The sequence below is a fragment of the Varanus komodoensis genome, unplaced genomic scaffold (assembly GCF_004798865.1).
Source record: "Varanus komodoensis strain SLA01 unplaced genomic scaffold, ASM479886v1 scaffold14_1, whole genome shotgun sequence".
Classification (NCBI taxonomy): Eukaryota; Metazoa; Chordata; class Lepidosauria; order Squamata; family Varanidae; genus Varanus; species Varanus komodoensis.
Window position 1 is genome coordinate 27,572,984 of NW_025335438.1, and position 25,876 is coordinate 27,598,859.

The following is a 25,876-nucleotide window of genomic DNA, read 5'->3' on the forward strand; positions in this document are numbered from 1 at the left end:
TTTAACAGATGATGACTGGAGGTAAGCACTGTTATGTGTGGGGCAGATTGGGTAGGGCCAAGGAGGAAGCTACTGAATGATTTAATCCAGCTTCTTTCTGAACCTTGTTTTACAGAGGTTTGGGGCTGTTCTGCTTACTTCTTAGTAGACATGACACCATGCTTGTAAGAGGACGTGCTTCCTACTATGTACTGGTAACAATGGAATAGGAGGATTGACTTTTCGAGCCCCACCCCTTTTCCTCTGGCCCAACCCACCACTGGAATGCAGTCCTTGAGAACTTCTGCAAAATGGACTTTGGCACTTGGACTGGAAAAGATACCTCACCACTGCTAGAGAACCCATTTTCACTTTTTATTGTTTTTTGTTGTTGCATTGCATTTATATCCCACCTTTCTTCCTCTTCCAAGGAACCAAACACAACTTACAAGGTTCTCCTTCTCTCTATTTTCTAGGTACTTTTGGTTGTTTACCCTCATTTTTCATCCATGAAGATCTGAAATTGGCTTCAATTAATCTAAAATGGTTCTGTCCAGAAGTCATCAAACTATCAACAGTACAACCTTTATTTTCACCATCAATTTCAGATCCCGGGGTTACCATAGCTCAGTTAACTAAACTAACTGACTAACTCTGAAAGAACTAAAGCCTTTCAGAAAAAAAAAAATCAACACTTTCTCATGAATGAATAAACCCATTCAACTCTTCTCTCTTCTCTTCTCTTCTCTTCTCTTCTCTTCTCTTCTCTTCTCTTCTCTTTTCAGAATGTGTATATCCAATCCTGTACATGCAGGCAATCATTTTTTATTTCTATAGTCCCTATCATTCATGATACTCACAACTTTTTCCTTGGAATGCAAGACACCAAGCTTTCCAAATCGGACATGGAATGGTGAACACAGGTATGTTCCATCTTTTTGGCGAACTACAATTACATCAATGCATCCTGAAAGTGTAGCCTGGTTAATGCCCTTGTACAGTTCCTTCACAGTCACCAGAAGACCTGCAAGCTGTCCCACGTAATTCATACTTTAAGGCTGAAAGAAAATGGTGAGTGAAACCATTATTCCAAATTCAAGGAAATGAAGGACTTGCAAATTTTCATTCTGCACTACGTGGTGCATGAACATCAATACATTCACAATCCCCCTTTCTTGGAACCTGCCAAGTTTTCTGCTTTTTCTCATTTTATGTCAAATGAGTTGACTGAGCCAAGCAGGCCATTTTCCATGTTCCATAAATTGGCTATTTACTAATTGTAACAAGGTATTTTTCTGTTTGCAGGTCTAAGACAGACTAGCTAGCACACTTATATCAGAGCATGTTGAATATGCATATCATGTTAATAATGCAGTTTTGTTTATGCAAGTAGGAAAAACCTGGAACACTATTTAAAAAAAGAACAGTGCTCTAGTTATAATTGACTGTGAAATGAAGTAGGTAATTAATTCACAGAAGGCTATATAAAAATGCATTTTACAGCTACACTCTGGGACAAAGTATGTTATGCAGATGCAAGCTCCTGTTTACCACCAAATGTATACATATCAGGGTGCTACAGACATTAGGACTCCTTGCACACACACAAATTATTGCAATCATATTTTACATACAAACACACACACACACACACACACACACACACACATATATATCCTGCCTTTTTCCTACAAAGGGCTCAAGGCAGCTTACATCATTCTCCTCCTCCATCTTATCCCCACAACAACAACCCTGTGAGTTAGGTTGGGTTGAGAGTCTGTGACTGGCCCACAGTCACCCAGTTGGCTCCATGGTTGAGCAGGGACTAGAACCCAGATCGTCTGAGACCCAGTCCCATGCGCTTAACCACTACACCACACTGGCACATCCTTTTAGGTGAAGATTTTAAAAAAGATAACCATAAAGTCTTAATACTAAATTCTATTCAACAGGCTTTTCTTCACTACTGAGAACCAAGTCACATCTGTGCCGAAGAATAGCTCCCTAAAAATAAAAATTAAAGCTTTCATGGTATCTCAAATTAGAGAAGTTAAGATTTCATTAAGAATTACTCAATACATATAAATGAGGTCATTCAAGATGAATTGCACTTAAAGCTTTTAAAGCTGATCACATTCTCTAGACTAAGTGTCACTTACTCTTTATTTCCAAGACTTGGGCAAAAGAAAAAACAAAAAAAACCCACCACCTTGGAATGTAAGGTACTTTCTCAACCCAGTGAAAATTAATCTTCTAAAATGATTAAGCAATTCTTTCTATACTTGTTAAGACCAGATGTGTCAACTTTGTCTGCCAACAGTGATATCTAAGAACTATTTAAATATACTTATTAAACCACAAGCAACTAAAACAGAAAATTCAGGCATCTCTGAATATCAGTATGGAGTCCTATGTTATTAAAAGAAAAATACGTTAAACATAAAAATATGAACCATTTAAAATTTAGGAAACAAGGGACACAAATAAAAGACAAAATGATAACGTAGAAGTCCCAAACAATCATCTTGACAACTGAGCTCCATTCATTGACCAGGAAGTTTGCTTCCTCACACCATGCTAGGAAAAATAATTTGGCTCCGACAGCTAGATGCCCAAGGACCACAAAACTAGCTTGTTCCACCAGCCAGGTTGCTGAGGTCTGCTGAGTTGTATGGGTTTGTGGTATTGTTAAACTCCCTAGTAAATTAGCTGATTAAAAATAAGATACAAATTTGCTACATAACTGAAAAAGAAAGGCTAACTACAGCTGTAACCCTATGCATATTTCCTTGAGAATGAGTCCACAGTAATCAATAGGACTCACCTTAAACATGTAGGCATAGAACAGGGCAGCATGTATATGAATAATGCAATAATAGTCAAAATATGTAGCAAAGAGCAAAGACACATAGAGTTCCTCATAAAAATAAGATTATATATATTTAGTCTGTATTATTGTATGAGTTTGGAAGATCATATATAATTGAGCATAATGTCAATGGGTGGTTTTTATATAAGTTTAATAAATAATTATTTGTCAAGAAGTCATTGAATCATGAAATAACATTTACAGAGCGATTCTACATTTAAGGAACGAAGGCAGGCAGGCAGGCAGGCAGGCAGGCAGGCAGGCAGGCAGGCCATAGATGTCAAAAAGCCAAAAGTATCACTGAGTTCAGTGAGACAAACTGACAAGTATGCCTAGGAACTTACTGTTACTATTATTCTTTTCTACAATAAAATATATTTCTGCCAGCCTTCACAGTATAAAACCCTTAAGACTCACAATGATTCTCTCAGAGGTGATAGCCAGTGCACCTTTTTGATTATGGAAACTTAAATGCCATTATTCTGCCATCACTCGATATACCAAAGTAACTATTTACCAGTCCAGCTTAAAGATGTACTATTGATAAGTTCAAAGCTATACCTGTATTAGCACTCTCCCTAAATTTCTTTTAAAAGACAGATATCCTTTTTTGCCAGAAGATCTTGATACTCTAATGGCTTTTTTCTGCTTCCTTTCAACACAGTAGTGCAGTTTAAAAAGGATTAGTCTTAGAAAACATAACTAACAAAAGCTTTACTGCAGTCACAACTTCACAGCAGTCTTTTTCTGAAAGAGATAAGTGATATGGGTATAACTCAACATATGTTTACAGTGATAGGACATGTTGCACTAAACTGAGTCACATGATATTAGTTTCATTGCTAAATTACCATGTCATTTTTCCTTCTTGCATTTTGAAGTTATATAGCACCAGAATTGCCGGACTGCATGTTTTTTTATCAACCTGTAGATTGGCTTGAATGAGCAGGTGAAGTTAAGAGATATATGCTTGCTCATTCCAGGACATTCAGTGTTCACCTCAGATAGGGTGATAGAAGAATAAGGGATTTTCTTCTTTCTGTGTTGCTCTCTCTGGAGTTCATTTTAAAGTATCAGTTTGTATTAGACTTCTAACTGTTATCTCCAACTTGGCCCCTGGGGAGCAGGGAAAATGGCCACAGTTACATTTAAAGTTTAAGGAAATTTTTGTTTCTGCTATATGCGGATGATGCCAGAGTATTAGGGTATTGAAGTTATTATTATGGGCCATCTCAGAGTACTATGATTAAAAATTAACACATTATTAACTCTGCAAAGCCTTACGGGTAATGCTACATATTCATTTTTTCCTCTCTTTCAAATACAAAATACATAAATGCATGCTAACAGAAGTCTGTCAGCAGCTGGACACAAATGCAAGCCACAATATAATTGGAACCACAGTCAAGGTGAAGAACTGGAACAAAACTACAAGAGGTCAATCCAAGGATGAAGCAGATGACAGGTGAGGACAGAATTTTAAGAACTTACTGAATAGGACTGGAATGAGGATAGAGCAAAACACAGATAGAAAACAGGCAGGGAGACCAGGACAGTAACAGGCAAACTGACCAGCAGAAATAACTAGAATACACTAGTCACACAAGCAAGGCCACAATCTGTCTTCCCAGGGAAATATACATACCTGAACCAGGCTAGGTCAGGACCAGTCACTGATCTAGCTAGGTAAACAGGTCCTGCCCACACTGCATCCTTCATTACAAAGGTACCAGTTTACATATTTGGAGGCTGTTGGTACATGTCTTGACTGAAAATAAAGGAAACAGACTGGGAAAAAAATCAGTTCTTAGTCTGGTATCCACACTTGAGAAACTGGAACATCAGCCAGAGAGAAAGGAGCAGGAGAAGGTCTGAAATTTAGACAGCTTTGAAATAACTGTGTAATTCCAGACAGTGTGAGTGGGAAGGTGATGGAAGATACACTCATTGCAATATGAAGTTTTGATCTACCTTATACATCATGTATCAACCTGCTCAAACAATATTAATGTCCATCTTGGAAAATAGCAATACAAGGAAATTATCTCTTCCTAAAATGAAAAAGGTAAAAAATATATGCAATATAAGGGAATTCTGTACTAGTAAAAATACCTGCATTTTTTTTATAGAAATCTGGTACATTAATAGCCCTGATTAAAAATAGTTTGTTTTTACAAGAAATCTGTCCTATACAGTATATGTTGATTCTGCTTATGCTGCAGAACACTTTGTAGAATCAGAGAACAGTAGAGTTCGAAGGGGCCAAGAAGGCCATCCAGTCCAACCCTCTGCTATTGCAGGACACCAGTTTAAACTATCACACACAGATGACTGCCCAGTTTCTCTCTGAATGTCTCTAGAGCCCACAACCTCTCTAGGCAACTGGCACCACTGTCATATTGCTCTGACACTTAGGAAACTTTTCCGATATCTAGTTTGTTGCAACTTGAGCTGATTATTTCACGTCCTACGCTCTGGTATAAGCAAGGAGAGATCTTGTCCTTCCTCTTTGTGACAGTCCTTCAGGTACTTATAAAATTATACCATGTGCCACCTCAGTCTTCTTTTCCCAAGGCTGAACATAAACAGTTCTTTCAGTCTCTTCTTATCAGGCAATATTTGCATTCATGTTTGTGTGCGCACATGCATGGTGTACATTCACTAGCAAGCTGCTGAAACAATTTAAACCACTATTTCTTTGTTATCATTACTCCAGAAAGTCTAGCAGAAGCAGTTTAAAACAGTTTTGTAAAATTTCTTGAAAATTTGGGCATATTCTGTATCACTCTCCTCATCCTTCAACTGATTTTTCAGTTGAGAAATGGCCCATAATAACCCTAATGTAATGCTTTCTGATTTGAGTTTTTATTTTCTACTTTGAGTGATCACCTTTACACCATTTGGCAGGTCTGGAATACCATGTCAGGTCCTTGCAATATAGGAAGAATCTGATGCTATCTCACTACTGCATTGGCATACTAGATGCTATTACCCCTCTGTTCTTCAGAGAGGCAAAACAGAAGAGCTCAAGATACAGGTTATATTTATAGAATAAGGCCCAGATCCTGATTTATTAAAGTAATACCTGCATGAGCCAAGTGCATTTGCACTGCTTTTGCTCTGTTGCATCTGCTCATGTGAGCAGATAAACAAGAAAGATATGAAAAACTCAGCAACGACTGTATTCACACAAGAACCTATAGTCCAGGTTAAGTATAAGTTTTACACAAGAGGCTGTCTTGTGAATTCAACCATACCAACAAACCATGGTTTATTAACCATGAACAACCTACCACTGTTCACAACCCAATAATAAATAATGGGTTATTCATGCATTGAACATAGTTAACAAACTGTGATTTGTTAGCATGAATAAGTTCACAGAACACAAGCATAAGATTGATTGTTCAGTGACAGTCCATGATTTAATGACAATCCATGCTCAAAACTCACATTCCAAAACTTTAAACTTTAAACACCATTAACAAGTTATTGGAGACAGACTGAATAGGGTAACTTGAGAAGGTAGAATATTTCACAAGCCTTTTCTCTCTCAGTGAATTACACCACACACACCCTCTTGATAAATTCTCAGGGAGTACTTTCAGAAATTTATATTCAGGGGATGCAAAAAAAGGTGCATATCCAGACATGGACAGTTCGCACCAAAGAAAACTAGAAGTTGGTGAGCTGAAGCACTCCAGCAGAAACTGCTTCTTCACAGCCTTGGTTACTCTTTAAGAACATCCCAGTGATGTCATCATGCAGTGAATCAGATTTGGCAAATGTGACATTGCTAAAGGCAAATGAAATAATGCTGTCATTCTGCACTGGCTTTGGGATGACTGCTATTAGAGTGGAGGGGGCAACTTTTCAAATAAAGTTTGAAAATAAACTTCAAAACATGGCATTAAAGCTTCAAGTAGCCAGAGCTATTAACAGTGTGCACAAAATAAATCATTCCAGTAAACATGTTGTGGGGTGAGGAAGTCTGGGTTTTTTTGCTTGCTTGCTTGCTTTTGTTTTTAAATGTCAAATATGGTTGCTAGAGAGCATTAATCGCAGACCTAGTTTTGAAGTTTAAGATCTGCATGTAATAAGGAAGCATATTACTCATGCTCACACAGTGCTTCTCTCCACCATACCTGTCCAAACTAGTTGCAGTGCCCCCAAACATGTATTTTAATTCCCCAACAGGTTAAGTATGGGGGGGTTTGCAAGACAGCACAAAAATAAAGCAATAGGATTACACCTTCCTCACCTACTCTCACTTATTCTGCTTCTACCACTTTTTAAAAAACTTAATGTATCCCACTTAGAAACACAGGAAGCTGCCTTATACTGAATCCGACCACTGGCTCATATTACCTGTTATTTCCAACACTGATTGACAGGAGCTCCTTAGGGATTCAGGCAGGAGTTTTTCTTACCCTCCCTGGAGATGTCAAAATTTGAACCTGGGATCTTTTGCAGGCAAAGCGTGTGTTCTATCACTGAGCTACAGTTTAATCCTCATCCTTCTACTCCAAGTCAGTGTCTTCACAGTTGCTGAAGTCTCTCCCACTGCACGAGTGAATTCAGCAAGCAAAAGAACTCACCCCTGGTTATTCACAAATGTGTGAGTGCACTCAGTTTTTAAGGAGCAGATAAACTTATGGTCTGAAATAGATGTCATCAGATTAATAATTGTGTGAACAGTATATATACACAGAGAAAAGTGTGGGGAGGGGGGAAGAGGGCAAACCATAGCCTAAACTAAATAGCCCTGATCTAGAGAACAGTGGCAACTTCCATCCTGATGCAAATAACTGATGTGTAGCTGGCAATGGCCAAAGCATTAAAGTCTCCCCTCCTCAGCTTTTTTTTTAATGCAATAAATAAGTGAGAAAGTAACACCATGCCTGTTTCAGTCCTCCACAATGAAGGAAAGAGTTCACCTCAATAAGCTTACATCAGTACTAAAAATTGTTTGAGAATAGGATTCACTATATAGTTTGCATAGAAGTCTCTCAATAATAACCAAGAATGCATTTTTCATTTTAAGAGATAGCCTATATCTAATTGCTAAACTGAAGAACAGAGAACACATGAGGAAATATAATAGCATCAAACATAGCTTCAGAGCATCATCCAGCATTTGGTAAATACAGATATATTCCTTCCTGTAACTGGAAGACTACTGTTCTAAACTACAATTAGTAGTCAGGCTAACTGTGTGTTGTTTAACTCATAAATGTCCTAAACATCTGGGTTTGGATACCACATTGGGGGTTGAATATTTTAAAATCTATGGAACACACGCAGCATATAGGGTAACAAACTGTGGGTTAATTAATCCACTTTGCCAGGATACTTTACAAATAGCCTGAATCATCCTTAAGAGGCAGTTGATGTCCTACAGCTCCAGGATGCTGTCCTGTATGCAGCTTTCTATGTTGGAAAGGATTTGCTCCCCCTTAGGAGATAAGGTTTATCTGCTTTGATTTGATTATTGGGTGTAAATTCCTGTGATGAGTTTCTTTTGTATCCACTGTCAGTATTCTGAGCAGTCTGGAACTAACTTAAAGACAGTGTCCTATTAGAAAATCCTTAACCATTTGGTGGCAATTCAGTCCCATCATAGTCTCTTTTTTCTAGAAGTGCTTAAATGTTTCCTTATCAGACTTCACAACAATCTCCATGCCTTGGGCTACTTATGTGAGAAATTCCACCTTTCCAGATTTCCTGGAAATTACTTTTAGCAATTTGGTGAGACACACTCACTCTCTAGCTTTGAGAGAAAATGGAGAGATTTATAGATTGTCCACTTTCAAATATGGATAATAATTGCGGGCCATCAATTACACACAAACCATATTTCTGGCTCTGGCTAATTAGCAACTTATCCTAACAATTTCAGAGCTGTGTGAATGAATAATTCAGTCTCAAACATCATGATATATATGCAACCATAGGTCCTCCCACCAGTATTTTAAAAGATTTGTTATGTGTTTATGTAACAGGATGACTACTGTATGCAAAAGTGTGTTTGTAAATGAAGAGTTAGGCTACCAGGATTTTATGGTACTCTCCACTAAGATTTCTGAATACTGGTACAACGTATTTATTAATTTGTTCAGTAGATTTGTCCAAGGTATTTCAACCCGAGTACCCAAAGCAGTTTACAGCATCCATAGCAGTACCATCAATGCAGCTGCTTCTGATGTTAGTCCTACTTAGTGCACACCCATTGAAATGAATAGCGTTTTGAGTAGTCAAATGCTGGATACAGTATATAACTGGGTATGTTAAATGAAACCACCATCAAGTACAAACATATATTACGGGAGGTGTAGCCATATGCTTTAATGACAGCTACATCCAGAAGTTTGGGTACCCAAAGCCAAACTGATAAGAATAAGCAGAAGATAAAAAGAGAAGAAAATCCCATGCACCGAGGGATAACTCTAGATAGTTGCTACTTACACTCCACTAAAACCAATAGGATTTCAACAGCTTAACCGTGGAAAGGGCTGCAAATCCACAAGGCACAGCAACGGCTACACTACAGGAAACCCTACCCTGATGAATGAAGTGCAGTCATAATACCAATAGCTGGCGGCGGGTGGGTCGCATTCCCGTTGGAACCGCCGCCCCCCCACCCCCAATCCATGGTAAGACAACACAACTCCATGTACAGCACCCCCCCCCCTTTGGTTACGCTCGACAACACGGTTGTGAGAAGACGAATCTCACTGCTTGGTTAGCCGAAGAAACGGGGAAATCCGCGAGCGCGAGCGCGCGCGCCCCCGCCATCCCCGGCGAAAAAGCTGCCCTCATTCCGCTTGAAGATAAAAGACGAGAGTGTGGAGGAGGAGGAGACGCGTGGCTGGACCTGAAGCCCCCAGGGGGACTTTCTCTCAAGTAAGCACGCAGGAGGAGAGACGCCTCCGTTAAAGCCGCAGCGGCCGTTCGGCCGAGGCGCCCGGGCTCACGACGAGGGCAGGGCAGGGCGAGGCGGAGGCTGCCCACTCGGGAAGGGGGCGCGGGTGCGAAGAAGGAGGGATGGATCCTCTTCGGACAGAGCGGATCGGGGCGGGCGCGGGGGTGAAGGATGCCGTGCCCGCTCGAAACCGCCCAGCCAGGCAGCCACCCGGCCCGCGCTGCTCCACGACGAAGGGGACGGGAAGGCGCGCCTTCCTTCGTCGCGTACCTTTTTCCTCAAGTCAGATGCGGACCGGGAGCGAGGCGAGCAGCAGCAGCCATCGGTCACGCGAGGCGGCGGTTGAATAAAGCGAACGCGCTGGAAAGGCAGCCAGCGCGCCTCCGCGCGGGGGGGGGGAGGGCTGACGCACGCCGGGAGCGCGCACGGCGGATCTTCTCACTGCTTCTCCTCCTCCCCTTTCTGTTCAGTCCTGCCACCAGCAGGGGCGGGCGAGAGCGGGTGCACGTGACGCGGGGGGTGGGGGGCAAGGCCGCGCTGCGCCGTGCGAGTGACTCGGGCTACTTAGCGGGCGGCCCGGCCCGGCCCGGCCCGGCCAGCGGGGAGGAGCTTCCGCTTTCCTTTCCTCTTTTCGGTTGAATCACCATCTGTTCTTTGCAAACTGCTCGGGTCGCAGGCATTTTCCAGCGTGTGCAGCGCTGTGCTTCGGCATGCTGAAGCCTACCTACTTTATTGGTTATGCACCTATTTAATTATTAGGTTTATGTACCGCATTGGCATTTCTTCTATAAGGTAGCAGCGTTGCGAGCACCCTGCTTCTGCATACATACAACGTCTTGTAAAGCATTCCTTATGCCTACGCTGTGGGCTATCATGCTTTTTCTGTTTAATGCCTTCGTGCATTTTGACTATGCACCTAACTGCAATTTATTACTGCCGTGTACACATGGGCACTTACGTGCTTTTCGTTGTTGTTACCTCGTGTGCATATTTGTTGGTGATGCTCCAACACGATTGCATGATTAAAGGAATTCTCCCTCCAGAAGCCAAGTCCAAACAAAATCTCCAACTGACCTAACTGACAACCTCCATCTCTCTAATGTACCAGTACCAAATGCTTTCCATCAATGAGGTTAGAGTCCCCCTATCTGAGTTCCTCAGTCATCTCCACCCAGATTTAGTCCAGATGTTTTTTGACTGCAACTCTTATCAGGCTCAGGACTCCAGGGATGATGGGAGCAGTAATCTAAAACATTTGGAGGGCATCAGGTTGGAGAAGGTCAAGTCTGTATGAGTAATCAATATTTTTAATTGCATAAGTAGAGGATATGGAAGTCTCATAATCTATATAGACTTTGCAAAGATCACAGATTTATAAGCATGATAAATTATTCATCTTCTTTGATGCTGACATCAAGCTATTGATAAATTATGAATGCATGGGAATGTCAGTGTTTGTTTATTGGGATACAGCCACTCTGAGTCAAGTGCTGCAGTGGTGCTTGCAACTTTTAAGGGTCTGGGCAAGTGCCAATGGAGCACTTTAGGTATTACTATGTGGATGTGTAGCCCTCATAAATTTAGACAAAAGTGTCACTCTTCAAGGATCCTATAATAAATGCAGAGTAAAAAAGAAAACATCACCAAAAGTGCTGGATATTCTGAGACCTCTGACTTTAAGTCACTCCCTAGATCTGGCTCATTACTTTTTGTACTTGAATTTGGCAAACACTGTAGAGTTCTATTTTATAAGGCCTCAGAAGTCTGGATTTAAAGCTGGATTTTATTTTAGAACCCTGTTGCTTTTTTAAAAGAAATCCATATGGCATACTTGCTGTTTGACATTTGTTACTGCAGCTCTGTTTCTTGATATATAGTGAAACAAAACAACCTCATATTAGAAAAATGGAAAATGTATTCCTATATGGAAACTCTTCTGTCCTGAGCCGATACAAGATTTGATCATTGATGCAATTACTTTGCCCATGCAGTTAAGACTAGCATGCATGGGTGTCCGTATTTGACACTCATCACTTTACAGGTAGGATCTTATTTATATTTGAAAGCCAACTAGAATACCAGAAAAACATAGGAAACTGCCTTACAAGGAGGCACACCCTTCATCTGTCTAGCCCACTGTTCTTTACCCTGATGGAAAGCAGCTCTCCAGCATCTCAAGCAGGAATCTTTCTTTGGGTTGACAAAAATGTGACAAATCAAAGACTGGATCCAAAGCAAGTTCATCCAGTGGAATCCAAAAAGGGGTAGTTCCTCCCTTCCCCTGCAGCCCTTTGCTGCAACATGGAATATGACCTCAATGTCAAATTTGCCAATATTCTAAAGGCTGTTTTACTTCTAATGTTCAAGAGTTGAAGTTTAAGGGTCTTAAGTTTCAACCCTGTGCTTAAAAGCTTGTTCAATAACTTTCTTTCATCCAGAGAAAGACATGTTCATAGTGATAGTGAGGTATAACATATTTTCCATTGTTCATAGTGACACAGAACTTAAATGCATTTCAAACAAAAAGCTAATAAATCAAACCATATAATTTTGAATAAAAAAACATAACTAATGAATGAAGTGAAAATGGGACATATAAAATAAGATGATGTCCTTAATTATAGAAGTTTCATGTGTGTGGTAATGCAAACTTTGGAACTAAACATACTCTTATCAGTAAATTGTAGCTCATACACCAATATAATGTGTTCTTATGGCATTGCTTTGTGACCCTGATTCTCTAACCACTATGAACAACATAATTTGTACTTAACATATATCACAAAATAATACTGTATACAAAAATACATTTATGTGAAACCATGGACCCACTATTGTGGCACGACATAGTATCTAAATATGATCATGCATTTCAAAAGAGGAGAGCAGTAATACCTCATGTATAGCATATTTTCACTTTACTGCACCTATTGCTCTTCATGAATCTCAAGAATTTGTCTGGCATTTCATGCAGTCTTGTCTTGCTACTGGGGATGTCCTGCAATTGCTTCAGCTTCCCAGCTGTCTTTTGGATCATCTCTAACTTCAACTGTTAGATTTTCATTTGGATCAGGTGTCTCTTCAGTAGCAATAATCTCTTCTACTTGTGGCTTAAGGAAAACTGATTCAAGAAAAAACAATGCATTGTTCAGAGAGAGCGAGAGAGCGACAGAGAGTACTGGGATATGTAAAGCTTATTTGCTTCTAGTTGCATATTTAGATCATGGATGGTGAACCTTCAGTGTGAGGGACAAATTCCATTTCAGAGACATTCTTGGGGTTCACATTCCAGTGTTGGGTAGTGTCAAAGGCACAAGGCAATATACCAAAAATGTCAGCATATCTTGGTGCCAAGTTCTTACTGTCAGTAATCAAGGAGAACCTTTCCGACCTTTTAGAACAGGAAATAAACTGCACAAACACTGGGAAAATACCAAATGATCAATGATCTAAGGGAAAGGGATGGAACCATCTGGGGAATCTCAAAAGGTCACATTGGACTCTTACAGGAGCTGCATTTGACCTCTCAGGCATAAGGATCTATACCCCTGCTTTAGGTAATGGTAAGCATTATGCTTACTCTTCTTGGGATGGAGAAGGAACCAGTCTAAGCAATGCTCCCATGGAGCAGGCAAGAGAAATCACTAACCTAACCTGCCTTGGATTTTTTCTCTTATTTCATCCATGGTGCTTCAGTGGCAGCAAGGTCTGCTGCAAGAGCTTCCCTCTTTTTAACCCAAACTTAGTGAATCAAAATGAGGAACATTTTAGTTGTATATAAATACAAAATATATTTATATCATCTGTACCAAACCTGCTAAATTCTTGCATATATTTACCAGGAAAAAAGAACTGAGTCCCTGCAGAATTCTGCTATAACATCATGTGCACAAAAACAGAATTGAATACAGGAAAATTGTTATGAACTGGGATGCACCAGACAGCATTTCAGTGGAAACTACCTCTAGGTAAATTACACTCTTTAAGCCATTGTTTCAATGATGCATAGAGTTCAGTGTGTCTAATATTATTTCACTGAAAAAAATGACATGCTTATTGTGTCCGGATTGTGTGTCCCCCATTGTCTTTTCAAAAGCTTAATCTAAAACCAGAAGACTTTTAAAAAGGGAAGGTCCTGTCAGGATACTTTGGGAGGAAATAATCTGAATGGACTTTTAATGAAGTTTTTCTTCATGGAAGTAGATACATACAATGGAATACTCTTACCTTCTGTATCTTCAGAGACGCTTTCCTTTTTATCTAAGGCTACTGTATCTAGATGGGACCCCTTCACCTCAGCAACAAATGTAGCAGAACCAGTCTCTTCCTCTGATACAATCAGCTACAGCAAAGCAAGAGCAAAGAATGCACAAACAAGAGAATGTAGGAAACTAAAATTCTGTTTAAAATAGTGCCTCTGCAATGGTTTGCAAATTGTGACCAGGATTTAAAGAGCTGCATTCAGAGGCTTCTGGGTGTCTAGTGTGGGGTTTTAAAAATTTTTTTCCCAAGTGCATCTTGAGAGTTCGGCATTGTGTGCTGCAACCTATGTTAGGAAACACCATGTGATATGCCCTTTGTGTTCAGTTGCAATGAAGAGGCAGTGTTCAAAGAGGAAAAATAGTCTTTAGCACAGATCATCTTATTGAAAATTTTGTCCCCAAAATCTTGTCCCCTGTGAAAAGATATCCAAAACCATCTTATGACCTTACAATTTACTTCTAAAATTAAAGTTTCTCATAAATCATCCTTGTAATATTTTGTGAATAAAAATTGATCAAATAACTTCAAATGTTTTAATTTTTTAAAAGATTGATCTTGAAAGACACTTTTGTGTAGTGGTCAAGAGTATGGGACTGGAACTCAGGTGATCTGGGTTCTAGTCAGCACGTAGCCATGGAGCCAACTGGCTGACTTTGGGCCAGTCACAGACTCTCAGCCCAACCTACCTCACAAGGTTGCTGTTGTGAGAATAAGACTGAAAGAGAATTATGTGAGCTGCCTTGAGTCCCATGGAAGGAAAAAAGGAAGGATATAAATAAATAAATAAATATGTATATGAGTATGGGGCTTCCCAGAGCTAAAGACTGTATGAGCCAATAAACAAAGGCAAACCAATGAATTTTGCTGGATTTCATTGTAGTACACTCACCTGTCTGATTTTCACATGTAATTATTACTCCAAAGATACAAATGGAGGCTCCAGGGTCTGTTGATTCTCAAAAGCATGGAAGTAGCATTAGGTGAAACTGAAATGTGCAAAATGAGTGAGGGTAATAGCCCATAAGCACAAGCAGTGATTTCCCAATAGCATGCAAGTATGCACTCGGTGAAATTAAAAAGGGGTGGTGTGACAATCCACAAGGCAATTACGTTTGCTAAAATACTGAAAATGTAAAATGTACATTCTTAGCCCACATATTATAACAGGATATAGACTAAAGAAAATTTACTTCAGTCCCTGAAATACCTGTATTTGTATCTGCATATCTACCCAAATCAGTCCTTTTGTTTTCCAAACAAAACATGCCCAGCTCATTCAACTTCTCTTTGAACATACTTTCTCTGTATTATTTGATGCTCTACCCTGATAAAGTTCTCAGTTGTACTTCCTTTAAAATGTGGTTAGCCAAACTGGAAGATCTCCACCTATAGTCTAATTATTTTCCAATAGTACAGCGTTATAGCCCATCTTTCTTCTGTTAATGTAACTCAAAATCGCATGTAGCAGAGGCCCTCCTCCGGGAACCCTCTGTGATAGACATTAGCAGGCAAAGTACCCAGAGGAGGGCTTTCTTTGTGGTAGTGCCCCACCTATGGAATGCGCTCCCCAGAGATGTCTGCCTGGCACCGTCGTTAATGTTTTTCGGCACCAGGTTAAGACCTTTTTATTTCAGCAATATTTTAATAAGTTTTAATATCATGACTTATATGTTTTTATTGCAGCCAGTGTGGGTCGATGATTTTATCTATGTTATATTTTATTGTATTTTATCTATGTGAGCTGTCCTGAGGCTTTCACGACAGGATGGCATATAAATACTTTAAATAAATAAAGTTATTATTAAAATTGCTGTCCACTATACTCCACATTTTTGCCAGCATAATAATGTAGCCTGCCATCTCCTTTCATATTTGAAAAATGAAATTAATATTTCAGTTGTGAGCATATTCCTGTATAATGCTATTTTCAGTAGGAGGCTAGAGTGTAAGAGCAATGAAGCAGATATAAACTGAGAAGTTTTTGTTTCAAGGACTCATCAGATGTTGGTAACCCAGCACTCGCCCCCTACACTGTATTTATATTATATTTTAATTTTACTATGTTTTATGGTTTGTTATTATTTATTTTATCTGTATTTTATATATATTTATATTGCGCTGTGAGCTGCAGCATACAAATGTGATAATAAATAATACACCAGTAGTAACTGCCATGGGACTTCCACTGCCCATCCTCCTTAAAACAAGCCCTTTGAAAAGAATTGTCAATAGCCAAAAGTTTCTTATGCACTAAGAAACATGCCTTCTGTTACATCCAAATTGTTAATAAGTGTAATAACTGTTGGTGGAAGGCCTAAGTAGCTTTTCTGGTGTAGACTGAAGTGGGCAGAATTTACTGTAGAATAATTGAAGTGACTAGAACATCCTTTCAGGATGCTGCAGTAAAGATCTAAGTAAAGACTGACAGCCAAAAAGGTGTAAGTTAGATGAGCGATGGAAAGGTGAACAGTCAGTAGTGAGCAAGCAAACAAGACACAAGAAATCAAGGTGAAAGAAAAGTGTTTCATGTATTTATTTGTGAATACTGAGGAGCGTTCAAATTTTCATTGACATTAGCGTGTATTAATATCCTGGCAACACTTACATTGTTTTCCTTTAACAGCTGCTTTCTAGTACAGTACACTCTGTTGATACTGGATTACCAATATGATCCAGTCTGCATTCTTGGTGAGCAAACATCTCCAATAATGCATAACTTCTTACTCATCCTTTCACTCCCTTCATTGACTGAATGAATTCTTTAAAAATTATGCTTGTAACATACAGAAGCCTGGACATTGAGGAAAAGCCAAATTCTAGTTACCACATTCACTCACTGATGGTCTTACTGAAGAACATGTGTCAGAAAGTGATGGTGGAGGTGAAGCGTTAACCATGTTTACCGATATAAGCGACTGATTACGCCTCAAATGAAGAGAGTGGAAGGATCCAGATCTAGCTCCAACACACAGGCAAAACAGTTCACACACACAATTATTAAGCCAGATAGTATTCTAGCTCTCCCCAACATTTGTCCTTCTTAGTTTTAGCTTGATGCCTTCTTTTTCTTATCTTCTTTACCATGTTCTGGATGGGGGACCTCCATCCCTTCTTCAGGTATGAATACACTTACAGTGAAATCACTTGTCTCCGTGCCATACTGGTTTTTCACAACAAAACTGTATCTCCCTGAGTCAGCTGTGCTGACAGCAGTGATGGTGAAGGATGCTTGCTTCCCTGATTCATATTTCAGGATGATGTGGTCATCTGCTATCAGATGCTTTTCATTCTTCAACCATGTAATCTCTGGAGCAGGATTTCCCCAGAGAGTACAAGAAAGGTTAAGGGCCTGCAGGAAACAAACAAAGGATTATGAATTGCAACATTCTGACTATTTATGCTTCCTGAATAAGCTCTATTTTCATCTTTCTTCTATCACAAAATGGTTACATGCAATATAACCTGCAAGTTCTGCAAGTATATACATCTGGTTTTATGTCGGGAAGAGAATGTGACTAGCTTTGTATTGCACTATCATTACAGTCCTTTAGTATTTTATGGATTCTTCTCTTCCAATTAGTTCTCACAAACTGCACACTCATTTTAACACAAAATTTAAAAGCTGGAATTACTGAAAAAATAGCCCTTTAGTAAGGAATAGTCTTTGTTAGTTTTGTCCTAAGGAGATTACTTTTATAACAAAGGTCACACAAATGATTTCAAATCAGGCTTCCAGTTCTAATTAATCATAATTAAGCTGTGATTAAAGTACATTCAGGCAGTCTCTCTCCAGAACACAAAATTCATTTGGTAATAAATGTACTTCTAATTGCTTTGTTTTTACTCTGAAATCAATATTTTTTTCCAGTGATAATCTTCAAACAAATGGCTGACATCTGCTTTTCTAAGGTCCTTGAAGCAATATGCTCTCTGAGAGAGCAAAATACTGATAGAATAGAAAGAATCTTCAATATCCTTTTGTTAAGAGACAGGCCTTTTATCTGAAAGCTTTTCAAGAATAGAAGATCATTATGTAGCCTAGTTGTCAAAGCTCCGTTAATGCATTTTTCTCTACCAGTGATAGCCCAGAGAATGCACAAGACTATTCGAGTATGTGTACCCTCTGAATACTACCAGCTTTACAACAAAGGATTATTTTAGAGCTTAAGTATCAGTCCAGCTAGAATGGAAGTAAAAAAAAGTGAATCCAACAACGTGTGAGTGGCAGGGAGGCTTGCACAATATATACTTCCTTCTGCAAAAGCCCCTCCAGAGAGTTACTGGGACCTACTGTACATTGTTGGTTGCCTTGGGAAGCTGCAGGGCAAGGGATGCCATGCTGAGGTATGTTGCACAAGGGCTATGAGATCCTTCCACCCAATTTCCTTATCTCTCTGGAGCCCTGTTTCTCAGCATTCATTGTTCTACAAAAAAGTTATCCTCATGTGTGTTGCTTTCCAACCAAATAATACAGGGATGACTCCATTCATTTGCTCTGTGTTGTGATAGGATGATGTTGGAGGAGAAGAGAATAAGGAACTCTCACAGAGGGCTTCTTAAGGATGCAGGTAGCCCATGGACCAGGTATAGTCCATCACTTAGCTCAAGGTGGGAGCTGGGTGGCTAATGGGTTAACTTGAGTGTAGATCAGATAGCCATGGTAGTCCAAATTTAAAAAGCCACTTCAGCAGTGTAGGAACATCAGGCACATTCAGTTCGATCTCAAGAAGAGATAAGAAAGCAGTATATTGTTCATCCCCCCACACCCCCGTCCCTGGCAACTCAAGTGTCCATTGCCCACTAAGCGTAAATAGTTCATTTAGGTTCAGATGACTCAGAGCCAAATCAGACTTCTGGGCAGAATGTCAGGATCTCTAGTTTTCCTTCTCTCGTCTTACAGAGGATTCTGAATTGCATCAAGTACACTGAAATAAACATTTATATGCTATTTTTCCTGTGTAGATTGCTTCTGTCAGTTATGCTATACAGTGCCCTTTTTAAATGCTTTGCAATTAGACTGAGAATCAGAAATTTAGCATTAGAAAATACTCCGTTGCTTTTACTGTTTTGCTGTAAAAACAGTCCTGGACAGCTGCCCTACCAAAGGGTGCAGTGGCCTCTTTCCTTCTGTGCAACTGGCGGCTACATTGACAAGGGATAAAGAACAGTGAGCACCTTCCCCCTACTGCCCTTGCAGTGTTAGGTCTTACTAATGACCTAATAGTAAGAATTAATAATATTCTTAAATCAGGATTAGAAAAATCTCTGAAGGGTTACTGAAATTAGAAGACAGTAGCATCTGAGCTGGAGGTTTTCATGGGCCAGGAAAAATGTGTTTCTAATTTTCTAAATGAATGATCATTACCTGTTTGTAGTTTTGAATGCCAAGAACTGAACCAGAATGAATTTTTTATTACTCAGTTATAGAGCTCTGAGAACATTTTCATAATATAAGTCTTAGAAAAAAGCCAGAAAGAGCTATGTATTTCTATACAGCTATACAGTAACAAATGAATGAGAGCACATTCTCCCCATCTTGTTCTGCTCGAGAGCCCCTTGCAGTGAAATGATGAGACCCACACGAGGTATGATGTGGGAGATCAGTTATTGGATCCCCTGTCATAAAAGCAGCAGCGGGGAGAGGGCCCGAACTGAACTAAACCCACAGTGCTTTGCAAGGTGAGTCAGCCTGTTCCCCTGTCTCATTTCCCTGATGTGAATTCTACCCCTCAAAACTGCTATTTAGCCATGAGGAAATAAAGGCAGGTAGCCAGAAAATAAAGTACAAAAGAGAATACTTTGTTTCATTTTCCATTTGTTTTTTAAAAGTTTCTCTTTTTTCCATTTTTTTTCCTTGTATATTTTTTCCATTATTTCAGGGGAACTAATAATAAGGAACTCTAGTTCGTTGGGTAGGAAAAAAGGATATAAACATAATGCATTAAAAATATTGCCTGAAACTTCGGTGTTTTAACCTAAATCATATGGCATTTTCAGACATCCATCTGTCAAGGCAACAGGTTTGCCAAATTTCAGATAGGACAAAGGATCATTGCATAGACAATTAAATGAACGCACATCCTTATAAATTATTACAAGGAACTGAATATGAAGCTTTAAATATTGCTGCATATCTAACTGCCTCTATTTTTCAACTGCCCACACAGAGTCAATAGTAATTTCCTGATCTACACATTCCCCCAGATTCAAATGCACGCTGTAGTTTAAAGTCAAACCATACTTCAGACAGACATTCCATCATGTGCCTTTTTTGGCACTTTCCAAGCAATGACAACATGTTTATGTTTAAGGGAAATTATAATGACATATTCAGGTTTTCCTTCTGCTTTTCTCACCAAGTGTCTGGCCTCAACCCTGTTTCCCATGGATCAAGAACACTAGGCAAATGGCCAAGATTGCTGACAAGAAGGCGGTATTTATAAATCTCTTGAAAGTATGCAGTATTTGGGACACAGTGGGTATATCTCTTGAGGATACAGTAGTTTATGACTTCTTCTAGGATGCAATAAAGGTAAATCTCCTATTGAAATTACAGAGCCCAGAAGATTCTTTCTATCTGTGAGGTCCCCTTTTTAAATAACAGATTAAATAGTATCAGAAAATAATAAAGCATGACTTTTATATTTAGCAGTGTTCAAAATTGCTGATTATCAAGGAGAATAATTTTGGATTAGGCCAGAAGAAACAGTTGTAGATTGTTGAAAGTAGATCTGGGTTCATAATTGGATGCACTTATGCAGAATCTTGCATATGTGATGCTTACAGTTGACAACTGAAGTCTTTTTGGGGATTGTAGTAAATAAAGTAGGGTCATCAAGGTACCTAACTTCGTTTGTTATACACTGTTTTGTCATATGACAATACTAGCAAATGAAATTAAAATATAATGAAAATGTATCTGAAATTCAAATTATCTAAAATTTTGAAACTCCATCACAGTATTAGACAGATCATTTTTCCTATACATTTTGCCTTAAAAGCCTGTCTAGTACAGTGAAATTTTGCTTTCTGTTTAGAAGATTAGTAGAGTGTAATCTCTTTAAAACAACAAGAGCCTTTGTGTAATTTTAAAGCTTTCATCTCTTTGAAAATTAGAAAGCTTGTCTTTTAAAAGTTTCAGCTAATTTACAGTACCTTGCCTTCCTGGATAGTGACAACATCAGGCAGTCCTCCAAGTACCCGGGCACGATCTGAAAGAAAAACATATATATATAATTTTCCTTTTATGTTGCCAAATAAGTGCTGCCCTGAATTTTGTTTCTTCTCTGGTGCCTTTCTTTTATCTTTTGTACAAGCTACCAGTGAAGCATGCAAACAAAGTATAATATTAAGTATTTTTAAACTGCTCTGCTTGATGTGAAAGTCAGGTCAAATTTGTTGTATTACAGAGTTAGTATTTGACTGCCAACCATTGATTCTATTAATGTTGCAAAATATATACCACTGGCTGCATTAATGCATCATTTCTAAGTACCCGTTACAGGACCACAAATGAGACAACAGTTCTGGGTTCTGTGCTTCTAAATTTAACTGATGGTAGTGCTGTACATGGGGGCTAAACACATCAGAGTTTTTGAAGTTTAGGCTGCTGGAAAGATCATTCAACATTAGTTTTTTCAGGGCAAAATTGCTCTTTTTGACAAAATGGGGCTTCCTCCACAATCAACAGCATCCTTTGTAGCACACAGTAAACCTCTGCTTATGTCATGACCTTATGTATTTCTTTAGTCCCACCCCACATTACTGGAAGCTGCCACTCCCTCAGTACCGGAAGAATCAGACCACTGGTTCATCAAGTCCACCACTGTCAACATGGAAAAGCAATTGCTTTGCTCTGTTTCAGGAAGGAGCCCTTCCTAGTCCTACCTGCAGATGCCAGCAATTAAATCAGGCATGATTTCCCCATCAACTAGCACAGGGAGGGAAAGGAGAGGGAAATATAGAACACTGCAACATGAGGACGTAAGTGCTTTCTGCAGCATGAATCTGCCATTTTGTGGCCAACAGCAGTAGAAACATAGAAACTGAGCGGGTCAGAAGGAGCCTTCCAGGCCATCTAGTCTGACCCTCAGCTCCACTCATGACATGCCCACCATGTGCATGTCTAGCCTATCCTTGAACACCCTCACCGATGGGGCTTCAACCACCTCCCATGGAAGCTCATTCCATACCTTAGGGGTCCTAACTGTCAGCAAGTACTTTCTGACATCCAAATTGAACCTTGGTTCCTTGAATTTGGCTCCATTAGAGCACGTCCTGTCTTCCTCTGCAGGGGAGTACAGGTCCCTACCCAGTAGCTCAGACACACAAGGAAGGAGAACTTTTCCAGCCATGCACTGTACCTTACGTGTTGCTGTTGCCCCTTCCTGGTGGAGGGCAATGTCTTGTATTATGGGAGCACTCCACATGAGCTTGAATGCTAATCTTTAGCTCATGTGAAGAAGCTGCACAGATATGGGAAGCTCTCTTCTCCAGGCCTCCTTCATGGATCACTGCCTTGTTGTGGCGAAGGGGCTTGCATAGCTCAATGAAGCTATGCCGTGCAGGGCCACCCAAGACGGACAGGTCATAGCAGAGAGCTCTGACAAAATGTGATCCACTGGGGAAGGAAATGGCAACCCACTCCAGTATCTTTGCCATGAAACCCCCATGGACAGTGCCAAAAGGCAAAAAGATGACGCCGGAAGATGAGCCCCTCAGGTCGGAAGGTGTCCAATGTGCTACTGGGGGAGAGCGGAGGGCTAGTACTAGTAGCGCCAGAAAGAGTGAAGCGACTGGGTCAAAGCCGAAAGGACACTCAGTTGCAGATGTATCTGGTGGTGAAAGCCAAGTCCGATGCTGCAAAGAACTATACTCCATAGGAACCTGAAATGTAAGATCCATGAATCAAGGCAAGCTGGATGTGGTCAAAGAAGAGATGACAAGACTGAGCATCGACATCTTAGGAATCAGTGAACTAAAATGGACCAGAATGGGTGAATTTAATTCAGATGACCATCAGGTATACTACTGTGGGCAAGAATCCCTCAGAAGAAATGGAGTAGCCTTCATAGTCAATAAAAGAGTAGGAAAAGCAGTACTGGGATACAATCTCCAAAATGACGGAACGATCTCAGTTCGAATCCAAGGCAAACCATTCAACATCACAGTAGTCCAAGTCTATGCCCCAACCACTGGTGCTGAAGAGGCTGAAGTTGACCAGTTCTATGAAGGCCTACAACACCTAGAATTAACACCCAAAAATGATGTCCTTATCATCATGGGGGACTGGAATGCTAAAGTAGGAAGCCAAAAGATAACCAGAATAACAGGCAAGTTTGGCCTTGGAGTACAAAATGAAGCTGGTAGAATTTTGTCAAGAGAATATGATGATCATAGCAAACACTTTTTTCCAACAACCCAAGAGGTGACTCTACACATGGACATCACCAGATGGTCAACACAGAAATCAGATTGACTATGTGCTCTGCAGCCAAAGATGGAGAAGCTCTATACAGTCAGTAAAAACTAGACCAGGAGCTGACTGTGGTTCAGATCATGAGCTCCTTGTTGCAAAATTTAGGCTTAAATTGAAGAAAGTAGGGAAAAGCACTAGGCCACCCAGGTATGACCTAAATCATATTCCTGATGAATATGCAGTGGCGGTGACAAATAGACCATCCCCAAGAAAAAGAAATGCAAGAAAGCAAAATTGCTGTCTGAGGAAGCTTTAGAAATAGCTGAGGAAAGAAGGGAAGCAAAAGGCAAGGGAAAAAGAGAAAGTTACACCCAATTGAATGCAGAATTCCAAAGAATAGCTAGAAGAGATAAGGATGCCTTCTTAAATGAACAGTGCACAGAAATAGAAGAAAACAATAGAACAGGGAGGACCAGAGATCTCTTCAAGAAAATTGGAGATATGAAGGGAATGTTTCATGCAAAGATGGGCATTATAAAGGACCAAAATGGCAGGGACCTAACAGAGGCAGAAGAGGTTAGGAAGAGGTGGCAAGATTACACAGAAGAACTATACAAGAAAGAGCTTAATATCCCTGATAACCACGATGGGGTGGTCACTGACCTCGAGCCAGACATCCTGGAATGTGAAGTCAAATGGGCCTTAGGAAGTCTGAGCAACAACAAAGCTAGTGGAGGTGACAGCATTCCAGCTGAGCTATTCAAAATCTTACAAGACGATGCAGTAAAAGTGCTACACTCAATATGCCAGCAAATTTGGAAAACTCAACAGTGGCCACAGGATTGGAAAAGGTCAGTTTACATTCCCATCCCAAAAAAGGGCAATGCCAAAGAATGTTCAAACTACTGCAACGTTGCACTCATTTCACATGCTAGCAAAGTGACGCTCAGAATCCTACAAGCTAGGCTCCAGCAGTATGTGGACCGAGAACTACCAGAAGTACAGGCAGATTTCGAAGAGGGAGAGGAACTAGAGATCAAATTGCCAACATATGCTGGATCATGGAAAAAGCTAGGGAGTACCAGAAAAACATCTACTTCTGCTCATTGACTACACTAAAGCCTTTGATTGTGTGGATCACAACAAATTGTGGCAAGTTCTTAAAGAGATGGGAGTACCTGACCATCTTATTTGTCTCTTGAGAAACCTATATGCGGGTCAAGAAGCAACAGTGAGAACTGGACATGGAACCACTGATTGGTTCAAAATTGAGAAAGGAGTTTGGCAAGGCTGTATACTGTCTCCCTGCCTACTTAACTTATATGCAGAGCACATCATGAGAAAGGCAGGGCTAGATGAATCACCAGTTGGAATTAAGATTGCTGGGAGAAATATCAACAACCTCAGATATGCAGATGATACCACTCTCATGGCAGAAAGTGAAGAGGAACTAAAAAGCCTCTTGATGTGGGTGAAGGAGGAGAGCGCAAAAGTTGGCTTGAAACTCAATATTAAGAAAACTAAGATCATGGCATCCAGTCCTCTCACTTCCTGGCAAATAGATGGGGAAGAAATGAAGGTAGTGACAGATTTTATTTTCCTGGGCTCCAAGATCACTGCAGATGGGGACTGCAGCCAAGAAATTAAAAGACGCTTGCTCCTGGGGAGAAGAGCTATGGCAAATCTAGACAGCATAGTAAAAAGCAGAGACATCACACTGCCAACAAAAGTGTGTATAGTCAAGGCTATGGTTTTCCCAGTTGCAATGTATGGCTGCGAAAGCTGGACCATAAGGAAGGCTGAGTGCCAAAGGATTGAGGCCTTTGAGTTGTGGTGCTGGAAGAGACTCCTGCGAGTCCCTTGGACCGCAAGGCGATCAAACCAGTCAGTCCTTGAGGAGATCAACCCTGACTGCTCTTTAGAAGGCCAGATCCTGAAGATGAAACTCAAATACTTTGGCCACCTAATGAGAAGGAAGGACTCCCTGGAGAAGAGCCTAATGCTGGGCACAATAGATGGCAAAAGAAGAGGGGACAGCAGAGAATGAGGTGGCTAGATGGAGTCACTGAAGCAGTTGGTGTGAGCTTGAGTGGACTCCAGGGGATGGTGGAGGACAGGAAGGCCTGGAGGAATGTTGTCCATTGGGTTGCGATGGGTCAGACACGACTTCGCAACTAAGAACAACAAATTCTCCTGGTCTCGCAGCCCATGAGTTGAGGCCAACAAATGTGATGAGGTAGAGAAGTAGGCTGGAACGCACTCCTGCTTTGCCCATTTGATCAACAGGGGCAAGAGAATGCCTGGATAGGTCTTTGGTATTTATTGAAATGTACTATTCTGCTTTTACTTGTTGATGGGTAGGTTTAAAACCTGTAATGAGTAAATAATGGCGTCAACACACAGGCTACAAAAGTCCTGCTGTAAG

General features: G+C 40.2%; 2 protein-coding genes across 6 annotated transcripts in view; both read right to left on the bottom strand.

The window, feature by feature from the left end:
• LPIN2 (lipin 2) overlaps positions 1-14,128 on the bottom strand; it is a 53,195-nt gene extending 39,067 nt beyond the window's left edge. For 2 of the 4 annotated variants that reach the window (XM_044423905.1, XM_044423902.1), the window contains exons 1-3: positions 13,998-14,128; positions 12,666-12,891; positions 840-1,037 (exon numbers count right to left, since the gene is read on the bottom strand). In XM_044423905.1, coding sequence (XP_044279840.1) covers positions 840-1,028 — 189 coding nt within the window. In that variant the 5' untranslated portion in view covers positions 1,029-1,037; positions 12,666-12,891; positions 13,998-14,128. Of the gene's footprint in view, positions 1-839; positions 1,038-3,409; positions 3,525-10,040; positions 10,182-12,665; positions 12,892-13,997 lie in introns of those variants that run through there. The other 2 variants (XM_044423903.1, XM_044423904.1) reach the window with 2 other exon arrangements.
• Positions 14,129-16,542: 2,414 nt separating this feature from the next.
• The window catches only part of MYOM1 (myomesin 1), an 87,274-nt gene continuing 77,940 nt past the window's right edge, over positions 16,543-25,876 (bottom strand). For both annotated transcript variants that reach the window (XM_044423899.1, XM_044423901.1), the window contains 2 exons: positions 21,189-21,244; positions 16,543-17,382 (listed from right to left, as the gene is read on the bottom strand). In XM_044423899.1, the coding sequence (XP_044279834.1) occupies positions 17,080-17,382; positions 21,189-21,244 (359 nt within the window). In that variant the 3' untranslated portion in view covers positions 16,543-17,079. The remainder of the gene's footprint in view (positions 17,383-21,188; positions 21,245-25,876) is intronic.